Source organism: Dasypus novemcinctus, chromosome 4, assembly GCF_030445035.2.
Source record: "Dasypus novemcinctus isolate mDasNov1 chromosome 4, mDasNov1.1.hap2, whole genome shotgun sequence".
NCBI classification, from domain to species: Eukaryota; Metazoa; Chordata; class Mammalia; order Cingulata; family Dasypodidae; genus Dasypus; species Dasypus novemcinctus.
Genome location: NC_080676.1, coordinates 100181321 through 100194090, shown reverse-complemented (window position 1 = coordinate 100194090; position 12770 = coordinate 100181321). Strand labels below are relative to the sequence as shown.

The following is a 12770-nucleotide window of genomic DNA, read 5'->3' as shown; positions in this document are numbered from 1 at the left end:
TAAGTATATGTTTCAGGGTAGGCCTGTTAAGGTTTATACTGTTTGATGTGCACTTCCTGGACATGTACATCAGTGTCCCTCAAAAGAGTTGGGAAATTTTCAGCCATTTCCTCCAACTCTCCTTCTGCCCCCTTTCCCTTCTGTTCTAGGATGCCATAATGAGTATGTTTGTGCCTTTCATGTTGTCATTCAGTTCCCCAAGTCCCTGCTGATTTTTTAAAATCTTTTGATCTATTTGTTCTACTATCTGTGTGATTTCAGATGTACTATCTTTGATACCACTAATTCTTTCCTTTGCTTGTTCAAATCTGCTATTATATGCTCATAACATATTTTTTAGTTCTTGCATTGTGCCATTTGTCACCATTGGATCTGTTATCCTTTTATGTATGTTTATGATAAGATGGGCCAATCCTTAGAGTACAGGTTGAAATTTAGACATATGTATACAACCATGTAACCACCACCCAAATGAGGGTAGATAACATTTTTATCATTCCCAGTCTTTTCCTTATGTCTCTAGTCTAGACAATTCTACCCAGAGATAATACTCTAAACTATCTTCCAGTGTGATGCTTTTAGAGAAATGATATAAGGTCAGTGTGATGAATGTAGGGAGCTAGGAGGATAGAAAAGGGAAAGGAAGATGCAGAGGTAGGCAGGTGCCAGATCAGAGAGGGTTTTGAGGATCTGGTTCAAGATTCAGACTTTTGGTCTAAGTGAAATGAGTGACTGTTGAAGAGCTGAGCAGGAGTGTAACACTATCCAATTCACATATTGGCAGCTGTACTAATTGGAGTGGGTTAAGAGTGGAAAAAAGGAACCACTCTGGGACGTTAATGTAATATTCCAAAGGAAAGATGATGGCAGCCTGGACCAAGGACTACCTTGTAGATGTAGAAAAATCAATAGATTAAAGATATGTTTTGAAGTTTGTGGAGTCTCAGAAATCATTTGTTAAAATGAGCTATATTAATTGAATGAAGAACATCATTTAAAAGTTCTGGCATTTAAGCTGTCAATGTTACTGAAGACTGAACAATTTTCCCCCCAATTTTATATGGTTCCTATTATTTTTTATGTTGGCAAAATGCACTTTAAAATTTATTTTTCCACCAAAAAGAAAATATTGCTTGGAATTTTCTATGGTAACTAACTTAATATTTCTCTTTTGGACATGAAAATGATAATTTTTGTAGATAGTTGTAATGACTTTTTTTTTAATGATTTATTTTTTAAAATTTATTTCTTTCCCCTTCCCCACCCCTCCCCCCAGGAGCCTCCTCTCTGTGTCCATTCACTGTGTGTTCTTCTGTGTCCACTTGTATTCTTGTCAGTGGCACCCAGAATCTGTGTATCATTTTGTTGCATCATCTTGTTGCATCAGCTCTCCGTGTGTGTGGTGCCATTCCTGGGTAGGCTGAACATTTTTCGCGCTGGGCGGCTCTCCTTACGGGGACCACTCCTTGTGCATGGAGCTCCCCTACACGGGGGGACACCCCTGCATGGCATGGCACTCCTTACACGCATCAGCACTGCACATGGGCCAGCTCGTCATACGGGTCAGGAAGCCCTGGGTTTGAACCCTGAACCTCCCATGTGGTAGGTGGATGCCCTATTCATTGGGTCAAACCTGCTTCCCTGTAATGACTTTAAAATCATAAATAAAATGATAAATTTACATAATGACTTTCACATCTTCAAAATATGATTCACTTTGCTGCAAAAACCCAGTATAGAGAATAACACTCCAAAGATATAAGCTATTGAGCACATCTATTCTTCGATTAGGACTGAGTTATTAAAGCAAATTAATTATATGCCAAAAATATTTGAAAGACATTTGTGTATCATTAAGGTAAACATCCTATCATTAACCAAAACCATATTTTATTCTGTTTGGCTTCCTGTTTGTAAAAAATCAAGTTCATTTCTACAAAGAGCTTGTATGGGTTGAATTGTGCCCCACCAAAAGCTTTGATGAAGTTCTAGGGGTCAGTGCATCAAAATATGATTTTATTTGAAAATAGACTAGTTGTGGATGGGATTAGTTAAAATGAGGTTCTGCTGGAGTGGGGTGGGCCCTTAATCAATACGACTGGTGTGCTTATAAGAAGAGAATAGATACAGAAACAGGCACACAGTTAAGAAGGCCATGTGAAGACAGAGGCAAAGATTGGAGTTATGTTTCTTAAAGCCAGGGAACACCAAGGATTTCCAGTAATCACCAAAAACTTGGAAGAGACAAGGAAGAATTCTCTCCTACAGCTTGAAGAGAAAGTGAGCATGGCCCTGCTGACACCTTGATTTCAGTCTTCTAGCCTGCAAAACTGTGTTGAGATAATGAATTGTTGTTTTGGGCCACCCAGTTTGTGGTCCTTTGTTAAAGCAGCCCTAAAAAAATGAATACCTAGTTGTTGTTACTTGTTTTCACATTTTGAAAACTGGATTTTAATTCGGACTCACTAAATGGTAAAAAAGAGTGTTGAAACAGTGGGAAGGTTACCAAAACTTTTGTAAAGTAAAAGCTTCTGCCACCGGGAATTTAACCCTCAGGCAAATTCTCCATTTTCTACGTATATTTTCTCCATTACTTGAAGGTTTTACTAAACAGAGATATGAATACATTATGTGAGAATGTGTGTCTTTTCACCTCTACAGAACTGGGATGGATGCTAATCACTGACAACTGACGGAATCATTGAGAACTATGCAATTAGGTTTTACATTTCCATGTCTAGTTCATCCCTTTTATTGAGACAGAATCATTGGCAAAATTTTCTTAGACTAGGCTATGCATTTTAGTTCATAATATCACATTTTTCATTATCTTTCTCTCTAGTGTGATTAAACAGATTAAAATTATGATGAAGGGCTTTTGTTTTTACATATTGGGTAAAATGGATTATCCAAATACTGGAGTGCTTACCAATTTGGTGTAGGATGGATTTGCGCTGCTTCTTCCTTATAGTTGGAAGAATGCATTGTTTGTAGTGAGTTTCACTACTCTAGGCAGGTGATCTGGATAATTCAGTTATCCTAGTTCTCAATTTCCTCAGTAAGCTGATTTTTTTCCCCCACTGAATTCTCCAATCATTCAACAAAACTCAGCTGACATTTAGTGCACATGTGCTGTGTACCCAGCACAAGGAAACAGAGATGAACCATAATCTATATACCAAAAGATATTTCCCTAAATCACTATACCAAAGACTATTTTTCCTGGTTACTTTTTTTTTGGATAAATTGTATAGTGATCTACAGTGTATCCAAATACAGAAATGAGTTAAACAGACTGAGGAGCTGAATAAATAAGGGATGTTAAAATTATTTTTGTACACTTTCCTGTGCTTTTGCATCTTACATTTGTCTTTTATGTATTTTTATTTCAGCTGAAAGAGACATCAGTGTCTACTGTGGGGTACAGGCCATTACAATGAAGATTAATTTTTGCACAGTACTTTTCTCGGGTTATTCTGAAACAGATCTGGCACTGAATGGAAGGCATGGGGATTCCCACTGCAGGGGATTCATAAATAACAACACCTTTCCTGCAGTGGTCATTTTCATCATCAATCTCAGCACCTTGGAGGGCTGTGGAAACAACTTAGTGGTAAGATTAGTGTGAAATTGTGTGCGAAGTTTGGGGTTATAACTAAAATTCCCTCCGTACCATGAAATAATCAGAAGCCCAATCTATCTTTCAGAAAAAAAAATTCCAATAAAACTGAACAAAGTACTTCCCTTTGCCTGTTTGAGGATTCTGCTCCCAAGCATACAATTCTATCTTGCAATAATGGTTCTCTTTGTAGCAGCTGAGCAGTTGAGGAGACCGAGATGGGCTGTGCTACTCTAAGCAACATTATTTTGTGTGAGTGACATTGATGGATGTTGCTCTGCAGTTTATCATTAGCCATTTTCCTCATGTGTTTTATGGAAGTGTCTGATCATACAAAAAGGGTTTGTTCCAGTTAGTTTGGCAGTGAACCACTTGGCCTCTGCTTCTTAGTGACCTCACATTCAGAAAGAAAGATGGAAGATAGGATGGGAAACATGGAATCTTCTAGATTTGATGTTTACCACTGAATGATCGACACCAGTGCTTTGTAAAGAAGGATGTTGACATTTCTGGGGTGAAATGCTTCATTGTGTAGGACTGCCCTTTGCACTTCTTATTTCTGTTCTTACCCATTGAAATCTCTATAGCACACTCTCTCCAGTCATGGTGAAAATCAAGATGGCACTCCAAGCACTTCCACGCTGAATGAGAATCACTTGTCTACCCAATTTGTTTATTTATTTATGCTCTGAACCCTCAAAAATAAAATTGAAAAATGAATCAAGCCTCCAGGGAATTTAAATTAATTGAAGTAAGAATATTATTTTTTGGAGAAAGTAATTATACTGTAATTCAGTTAGTACTATTTTTCATTTTGCTTATTTAATTCTAACCTTATTGATAAATCCTGTAAAAAAGGAAGAGGGGTAACAATAAGCATGTTCACTTAGTTCAGTGAAGAATGAGAAATTGGCTTTTAACTCTTTACAAGTTATTGTTCAGATTTAAAGACCAAGGCTTGATTGTTCTTTGGGCAGGATTTGTAAGGCTTGGTAGCAGACCGGACAAAGTTATAGGAGTTTGATTTGAATTTCCTTCTTTATCCTTTCCCAGAGGGCAGTTAGAATATTGAGCCTATGACCCTTTCCCTTGCAGCTTGGGTATTGTTGACTCTTTTTATTAAAAACATTTATTCATCTCTCTGAGTTGTGTGCAGAGAGGTTATGAAGTGGGAGCCAGGGAGAGAGACCCAGGTTGATTATTATACGTCTGTTTCCTTGTGGAGGGAGAGTGTTTATGTAGATACCGCCAGCATTTCACTCCTTCTACTATACTACACACCTTCAATGGCATTTTCTTCTCTGGAGTTGTCACCCTGCTCTGCTACCTAGAAAATAATTTAGTAGAAAATCCAGGGAAAGCTTTTGTGTATTTGTGCTTTTTACTTTTTAGAAGAGCCAGATAACTCTGATATAAAAATTGCTGTATTTATGTCTTCCTCCCTTCCTTCCTTTCTTCTGTCTTTCCACAGACAGAATTTTGGTATCTTTAGGTAGTAAGTCAGCTAAGCAGTGAGTGGAGGGGTAGACTCTTATTTTTTATGTTTGTCACAGATGTCATAAACTATGGAGTATCCTCCAAGGGCAATCCTAGATGGGCAAAATCTAGTGGACTTTCAAATCTTCGGATTATAGTCAAACTTCTTCCATCCATTAAGATATTTGTCCCATTCATAGATGTGAAGATAATTGCCTCAAATTGCCCATGTGCCATTAAGTTCTTGCATAGAATTTATTCTGTAACTGAACATAAAGTACTACAGGTCTTAGTAATGACTACTAAAAGATTTTATTAAGTGTGTATCATACTTAACATGGTAGAAGAATCTGTGTTCCTCTGTTGTCATATAAAGGTTAAGAACATTACTGGTTATTTCTAAAATGATGGTTCTTAAACTTTAGGAGGTTTAGAGAATCTAATAAAAGCTAAGAAGTATCTAGAAAATACACATATGCACAATATTTTTACGTAATATCTGGGAGTTCATGACCTCCCTGAAATCCATTGTATTAGTCTGCCAAAGGTGTACTGATACAAAGTACCAGAAATCTGTTGCTTTTATAAAGAGTATTTATTTGGGCTAAAAGCTTACAGTTATAAGACCTTAAAGAGTACAGCTCACGGTTGCTTTCTCACCAAAGTCAGTTGTCACGTGTTGAAGCAAGATCCCTGGTCTCTTTGAGCTTCCTGTATCAGTCTCTGGCAAGGACTCTTTTTTCTCAGGCCTTGTCAGCTACTCAGCTGCAAACTATCAGGTGAATGGTTCATTTCTCCCTGGGGTTTCAGCTGTTTTAGCCTTGTTCTTTGTCACATGACAAAGTTCTCTCCTCTGGCATCTGTGGAGCTCTCTTTTCCCCATAAGTGTCCATTTGTATAGGCCCACCAAGGGGGCGGAGACTCAACCTGAGCTGTACCTTGCTTACATAGCTCAATCAGAAGCCCTAAATTGATTTATCAAGTAACAAACTTAGTCAGTGACCCCTCACCTAATCTACTACAATCAAAGTGCATCACACCCAGTGAAACAGGTCAGTTTATAAACGTGACCTTTCTTGTCAGTTTTTTTGGTACTCATAAATATAATCCCAAACTGCCACATCTATCAACGAGTTCTGGAATGAGAATCTCCACGAACTACTGAGGACCACATCAAGGTGTTCAATCCTCAGAAATATGTCACCTTCATTCATTTGTTCAAAAATTATTTATGGGGCCCCAAGCTGCTGGTTACTCTGCTATGCTCAGGATGCAAAGGTGAACATAACTGACAAAAAGCTCCCTTGAGGCTGAGAGGACTGCCAAGAAAGTGAATACTCCAATGATGAAGATAGGCACTGTAGGCAGGTGAGGAGAGGTTCCTGGGTTAGATGAGATCTAGGGGAGGAGTAGTAGAGTATTATGGTGAAATGAGGTAGAGAAAAGCCAGATGGAGCAAAGAGGGCTATGGTCGGTTTGTGGAGCCTCATATCAGGAGCATTATTAATCCAAGGTGGAGCTTGGAGATATGAAGCTAAAGTGGAAAGCAAAATCAGATTAACAGTGATTTTATAAGCCATTCCACAAAATTTGGACTTTATCTGTGAGTGTTCTCAAGTTACTTTTGTAGCACCTTGAATCTATATAATGTCTCCTTTCATATTTGTGAAATCTGAATAAAGCATCTGAAAAACATTAACTTTCATTTAATCAGTTATAAATAGTATTACATAAATATAATTTCAAAATCATGCCATATTACAGTTGAAACAGACCTAGAAATAATCTGTTCTAATATCTTTATTTCACAAATGAAGCTTCTTGATTTTTATAGAGCCATTTAATTGAAATTGATCTACCATTCCAACAGGTATCCACAATTCCTGGAGTCAGTGCTTATGGAAATGCAACTTCTGTTCAAATAGGAAATATTTCAGGATATATTGATACTCCAGACCCACCAACAATCATCAGCTATTTACCTGGCCTTCTTTACAAATTTAGTTGTAGTTATCCATTGGAATACCTGGTTAATAATACCCAACTTGCTTCGTAAGTTTGCATTTTGCTCTTGATTTCGCATATTGTCTTTATGCTTGAGTCATTTCTTATCATTGAGGGATTTATGAAGATAGCTGGATTTGTTGAGAATGGCTGAACTCAAACAATATGAATTATATAATTGAACCTTATTGACAGCTCAAAAATATATATTCAGAATATATATATATATATATGACTGTTTCCCTTCTCCAAATAAAAACTGGTTCAAACTCTGCTGTATTAATTAAAAGTCAGATATCTACAGGCCTTGGGTTCCCTCATTCCCCTCAGAACTGTTCAGGAAGCCCAGGTACATAAGCAGCCAGAAGGTCCCACCTTATCTGTAACCCCTAGAATATTTGATCACTATGTTGGGAGGCACAGCCTGCCTTCCCCTTCTGCCTTCTGTAAGGTAAAGCCCTTGCCTACCCAGCCCCCTGCTTGGGTGTTGATGGTTCTCTAAGAAAGACAACATGACTTGGAGCGGAGGAGCTCCAGACTTGTGACCCTGAAGTTACAGCCTTTGCAGTCACGCATCCGTTTGTTATTCCAGAAGCACATACTCTAAGATAGGGTTACTTCCACAGGACAAAGTAATCATTTGGATTTGGCAATATCTTTTACAAAAAATGGGGTGAACGATGGAAACTACCCCTCTTCAACCTTTGGGGTTTGATATCATGAAGACCTAGTTATTGTTTAGTCCACCAGGTACTCAAGGGAATGTGGAGGACACAGCCTGCTTCCGTAAAATAATATTCATGACTGCTTTTAGTGGCACATTGAAGAGAAACACCTTGGTCAAAAACAAGACTTTAATGTGGAGAATGAAGAAAAAATGGTCTTGAGTGAGAAGGATACAGGCATAGAGGGAAGTGGGTGACTAGGATATCCCAGTTTCTCACTCCCCACTTCACATCTTAATCCCACTAATCACATTCCTGAACTGCAATGTCCAGGGTGATTCATTCATTATCAACAAATATTGCCTATATACCTTCTATTGTGCCATACAGTGAACAAAGTAGAACAGAATCCCTACTCTTTAACTTCTAGTGGCACTGATGAATATGTATGTGCAGCAGACAGATTCAAATTCTTATGAAATAAAGTTTTCTGCAAAAAGTCTTAATTATGGAATGTAAAAAGAAAGAAAAAGATGGCTTTAGAAATAAAAAGACCATGCAGAACAGTTTTTTCTTTACTTGGTCCCTTTTCCTTTTTGTTTTTTTTGTTCAGAGTTTTAAACATTATACTCCTCTCCAGGCCCAGTTAAAAGTATCTTATATGTCAGGCTTACCCAGGAGTTTTAGAAGCTTACATCCAATATTCAGTTATAGCTGAAACTTTTAATTTACAATCTCATCAGTGCTTTCTTATTTTTTTTCCTAAACCTGTTTTAGGTCCTCAGCTGCTATTTCTGTGAGAGAGAACAATGGCACATTTGTCAGCACTTTGAACCTGCTGCTTTATAACGTAAGTTGATGGGTGAAGTGTGTCATTTTCTCTTTCACTGTTGTGAGGAGCCATTTATGTGGATGGCTTTTATATAAGAATCTATTGAAAGCCACAATAACCCCATTACACTTTGGTAACTGTTATCCCTCTTTACTATCATTTTCATATATCTTTGTAATAAAGGTATACTCAAAACTTCATTATTTTCTAAAAGTTGGAAAATAACTTAAATATTATATCGTAGATGCCAGTCTGTATAGTTACTTAAAGTGTCCATCTACATTCATCAGTATATGCTTATGTATATATATGTGTGTATAGTCATAGTCATCACCAAGATTTTGGGAATAATAATTTTGTAATAAAAATATAGGAAATATCCAAATGATACTTCACTTGGAGGCACACTTGGTGATGAATGTGTTAATATGTTCAATATGGGTTTAGGCTGATGGCAATTCTGTCACATCTAAAATAATTTGGATTGACTACATAGCACTGTTTAAACTTTTGTTACGTAAATATGGACAGTGGCAGCAAACCATGAAAAATACATGGATTTCTATTTATAACTAACATTAATCCCCCAAATGATATTTTCATGTTGATTAAAAATTTTATTCATACATTTTAAATGCCTGATTTAAATATCAATTTTTCAATCTATCAACCAACATTTTTGTAAATTATGAATCTGATTTTTACATTATTATTCATGTCATCATGGCACTGAGTTATAATTCATGTAACTGATTTAAAAGTCAGTGCTTTGTACTTTGAATATAATGAGCTATAAATATTGTAGTAGGACATTTTCCAAAGGCATTTTAAAAAATCATGTTTATAAGTTTGTAGTCTGACACCACAGAGTTCTAAATAACAAATTAAAATGTGTTAGGAATGAAGATTGCTTTTCTGTCATTTCTAAACTTACTTCTGTGAGGAGAAGCTGCCAAGTTTCTTGGTTCTACAGTACTCTGCAAGTATGTGCCAATATTAGTTTCTGATATGGCCAGTTATTTATTATTGTTGTGAGCAATATTTATGTTAATCACCTTAAATTAGAAAGTTTCTGTCAATTTATATATGTAAGTTCTCTGAAGTAGAATTGAGGTGACTCATTTGGATTTAATATTATTTGGTGTAATTGCATGAAACAAAGATGAAAATGCTGATCTTAAAAAAGTAAAAGAAGAATCCCCTGGGCATTTAATGATATCATTATTTTCTGTAAAATTAAACTGTTCTTTTACCTGCAAAGTAGAAAACCAAAATTTAGAAGTGTGGATTTGAGGAGGTATTTGTTGTTAAATTCTTTCCCTTGGCATTAGAAATAGTATTGTAACCTGGTTGCAGAAATGACATTTATCCATCAAAGAGTTTCTAGAATTTAAATGTTAAATAAAAGCCTATAATTTGCTGAATACTTTAAGATTTTAATTCTATGGTAAAATTAAAACCAATTTTAATATCAGACAACAAATGAAATAAGTACTACCAAAATAGTTATTTTGAAAGTTTGTGATAAAATTATTATTAATGGTTGAATTTGAAAAATAAAATTGAATCTAAAAAAACAGATTTTTAGTAAAATTCAAGCATTTGCCAACAAAGTAGCTTTTGAACCTGGAAGTATTTTTTCTATGTTATAGGACATTAACAAATAAATTAAAATATGGTATACTTTTACTAATTGACCCTGAATCATATTTATTATTTGTTTGAAATGCCTACATTTAGTTACCTAAATGTAATTTTACTGTAGCATTTCAAATTAAGTATTTTTTTTTGCAACCGTTAGGGATCATGTCTTCCTATTTCACATGTATTTGATTTTTAACCCTTAGGTGTGATGGGAAGTTATGTTACATACCAACTACCCTTATGCTCTGTGTAATTATATGAAGAAGAAAAGATTTGGAGGCAGCATGACTTAATTTCTGGGTGGTCTGGGTTTAAATAAATGTACTCAGGAAAATTGTAGTTATAAAAAACAAAGACACTTTTGACTCTGTTTTATCCGTATATTCATGTTATTTCAAATTAGTCTGGCCCTTAATTTTGTGTAATATACATATAGCAGTTTTTTCTCCGTTGAAATAGAAAGTGAGAGTGTCTTTGTATATTGGAATTATAACTAAATATTTGTAAATCTGAAATGAGGCTAATGGAATTACGAATATTTTTTAAAAGTTAGAGAATAATTTAAATTTAATATGATTAATTTTAAGAATAAGTGTAGTACTAAGAAAAATAAAGGCAACTGCACAAAATAAAGTCAGAAAATTATCTCTTAGAGGTAATTTCAGGAGAAAAAGTTTGATGGTCTTGGTTAAATCATGGCTGGCTCATATATCACTTGCAAGTAACTCAGCAGTGGAAAACTGGTAAAAAAATTAAGCATTTTCTGGACAATATTGATGCAAGTATAAGATGAAAGGATGTATAGTTAATGAAGTGTGGATTACTTGAATAAATTGGAAAAGAATGCCAAAAAAGATAATTAAATAAGAATACTATCTATCAGAAATGATTAGAGAAACTATTGTCACTTACAACAAAATTATAGAAAGCAAAGACTGAACGGTAACAGTTTCCATGTATAGCATGTATTTCATCTATCTGTTCTATATGGGATTGAAATGTTCTATATAAAATGCAATTTATTAATAAATGATTCATTCAAACTATTATTGTTTTAATAAAAAATTCAAAATATGTTTCATTCTTCCAAGCCTTCCTAAACAAAATATATTCTGTGTTTTAGCTTTCCTTGATGACTCTGGGATTTCATAATGAACAATACAAACTTCCTTTTGTTGCAAGACAAACAATATCTTTAGGGTTACTAAGTTTTGGGGAAACAATTTGCCTCTGTACTAAATGACTCAAGACCGTTTAAATTTTGAGAGTTGTTTTTTTGGTGTATTTAATATATTTTTCTGTGTTTTATTTATTATTAAATTATGGCTGTCATTTCTAAATTACTAATTTGCTGCTTTAATGTACAGTAGATTGGTCAATGATATAAATCAGCTCTTTAGATAGTCTAAAGTAAGGGTAAAGAGGTTAAATGAGGGCCTAAGACACTCTTCTCTAAGTAACCAACAAGAAATTCGATGCAGGAACCTCTATGGCATGCATTTTGGCAACTCAGAGTGTTTGTTGATCTCCTTTTTGGTTTTCTATTTAATTTTGGTAATTTCAAATAGTCAGATATGTGATTTTTGGGTAAATTAGATATTATCAAGTGAATAAAGAGCCACAATGTAATTAAGCAGGCATAATTACATAAGCCAAATATTGACCACTAATATAATTTAAATAAATGGAGTATTCACCTAAATAAATCAAATATTACCTGCTAAATATAATTTAAATAAAATTTTAATTCAAATAAATCAAATATTAACCACTGACTATTAAGCTGCAGATTAATACCAACTGTTGGCAATCTAATATAATTTAAGTAAATCAACAATTAAGCACCATATACGGTAAAGTTATCGAAACAAGATTTATGAATGGAAATGAATTTATGAATGGATATGGTTTCAGGGCAGTTCTTTCAAGAAACCAAATGATTAACTAGATCCTTTCTGAAGGTGCTTCTGTTGATTTATGTGGTGTCTTAAGATGGTTGATTTACCCCCTCATTTTTTATACATAGCATGTTGTTGTAAGTAGTAATGTACTGTTGCTGCTATATATGATGGATTGTTTATATTTTCGTAATTAGGATTCAACCTACAGTCAGCAGTTAATTATCCCTAGCACAGGATTACCCTTGAAAACCAAAGTATTTGCAGCTGTACAAGCTACTAATTTGGATGGCAGGTATTTTTATACTCTTATCTTTTGCTAGTTAAAACACTTTGGTTGCTCTAAAGTCTCATGAGTCATAACGATAGCTCATTCATTTTAAAATTCAAACAAATATACTGTCATTGCCTTACCATTTAGATATGCAAATAGAAGTAAATTACAAAGATTAAGGGGTGACATGCATTTTATGTTATTAATTGGAAAATATGAATTCTTCCCATAATTATGGAGAGGTAGTAACTGGAAAAGGGCAAGAGAAGATCTTCTGGGATGCCAGAATGTTTCCTTATTTCATGTGGGTGGTGATTAACTAGATGTAGTGTCACTTTCTAAACACTTATAATATGTG

At 34.9% G+C, this 12770-nt stretch overlaps 1 protein-coding gene across 1 annotated transcript in view; it reads left to right on the top strand.

Annotated features, from left to right (window-relative positions):
* ZPLD1 (zona pellucida like domain containing 1) overlaps positions 1-12770 on the top strand; it is a 51329-nt gene that overhangs the window by 19887 nt on the left and 18672 nt on the right. The window contains exons 3-6 of the mRNA XM_023591408.2: positions 3393-3613; positions 6966-7147; positions 8542-8614; positions 12336-12433. Of these exons, the coding sequence (XP_023447176.2) occupies positions 3393-3613; positions 6966-7147; positions 8542-8614; positions 12336-12433 (574 nt within the window). The remainder of the gene's footprint in view (positions 1-3392; positions 3614-6965; positions 7148-8541; positions 8615-12335; positions 12434-12770) is intronic.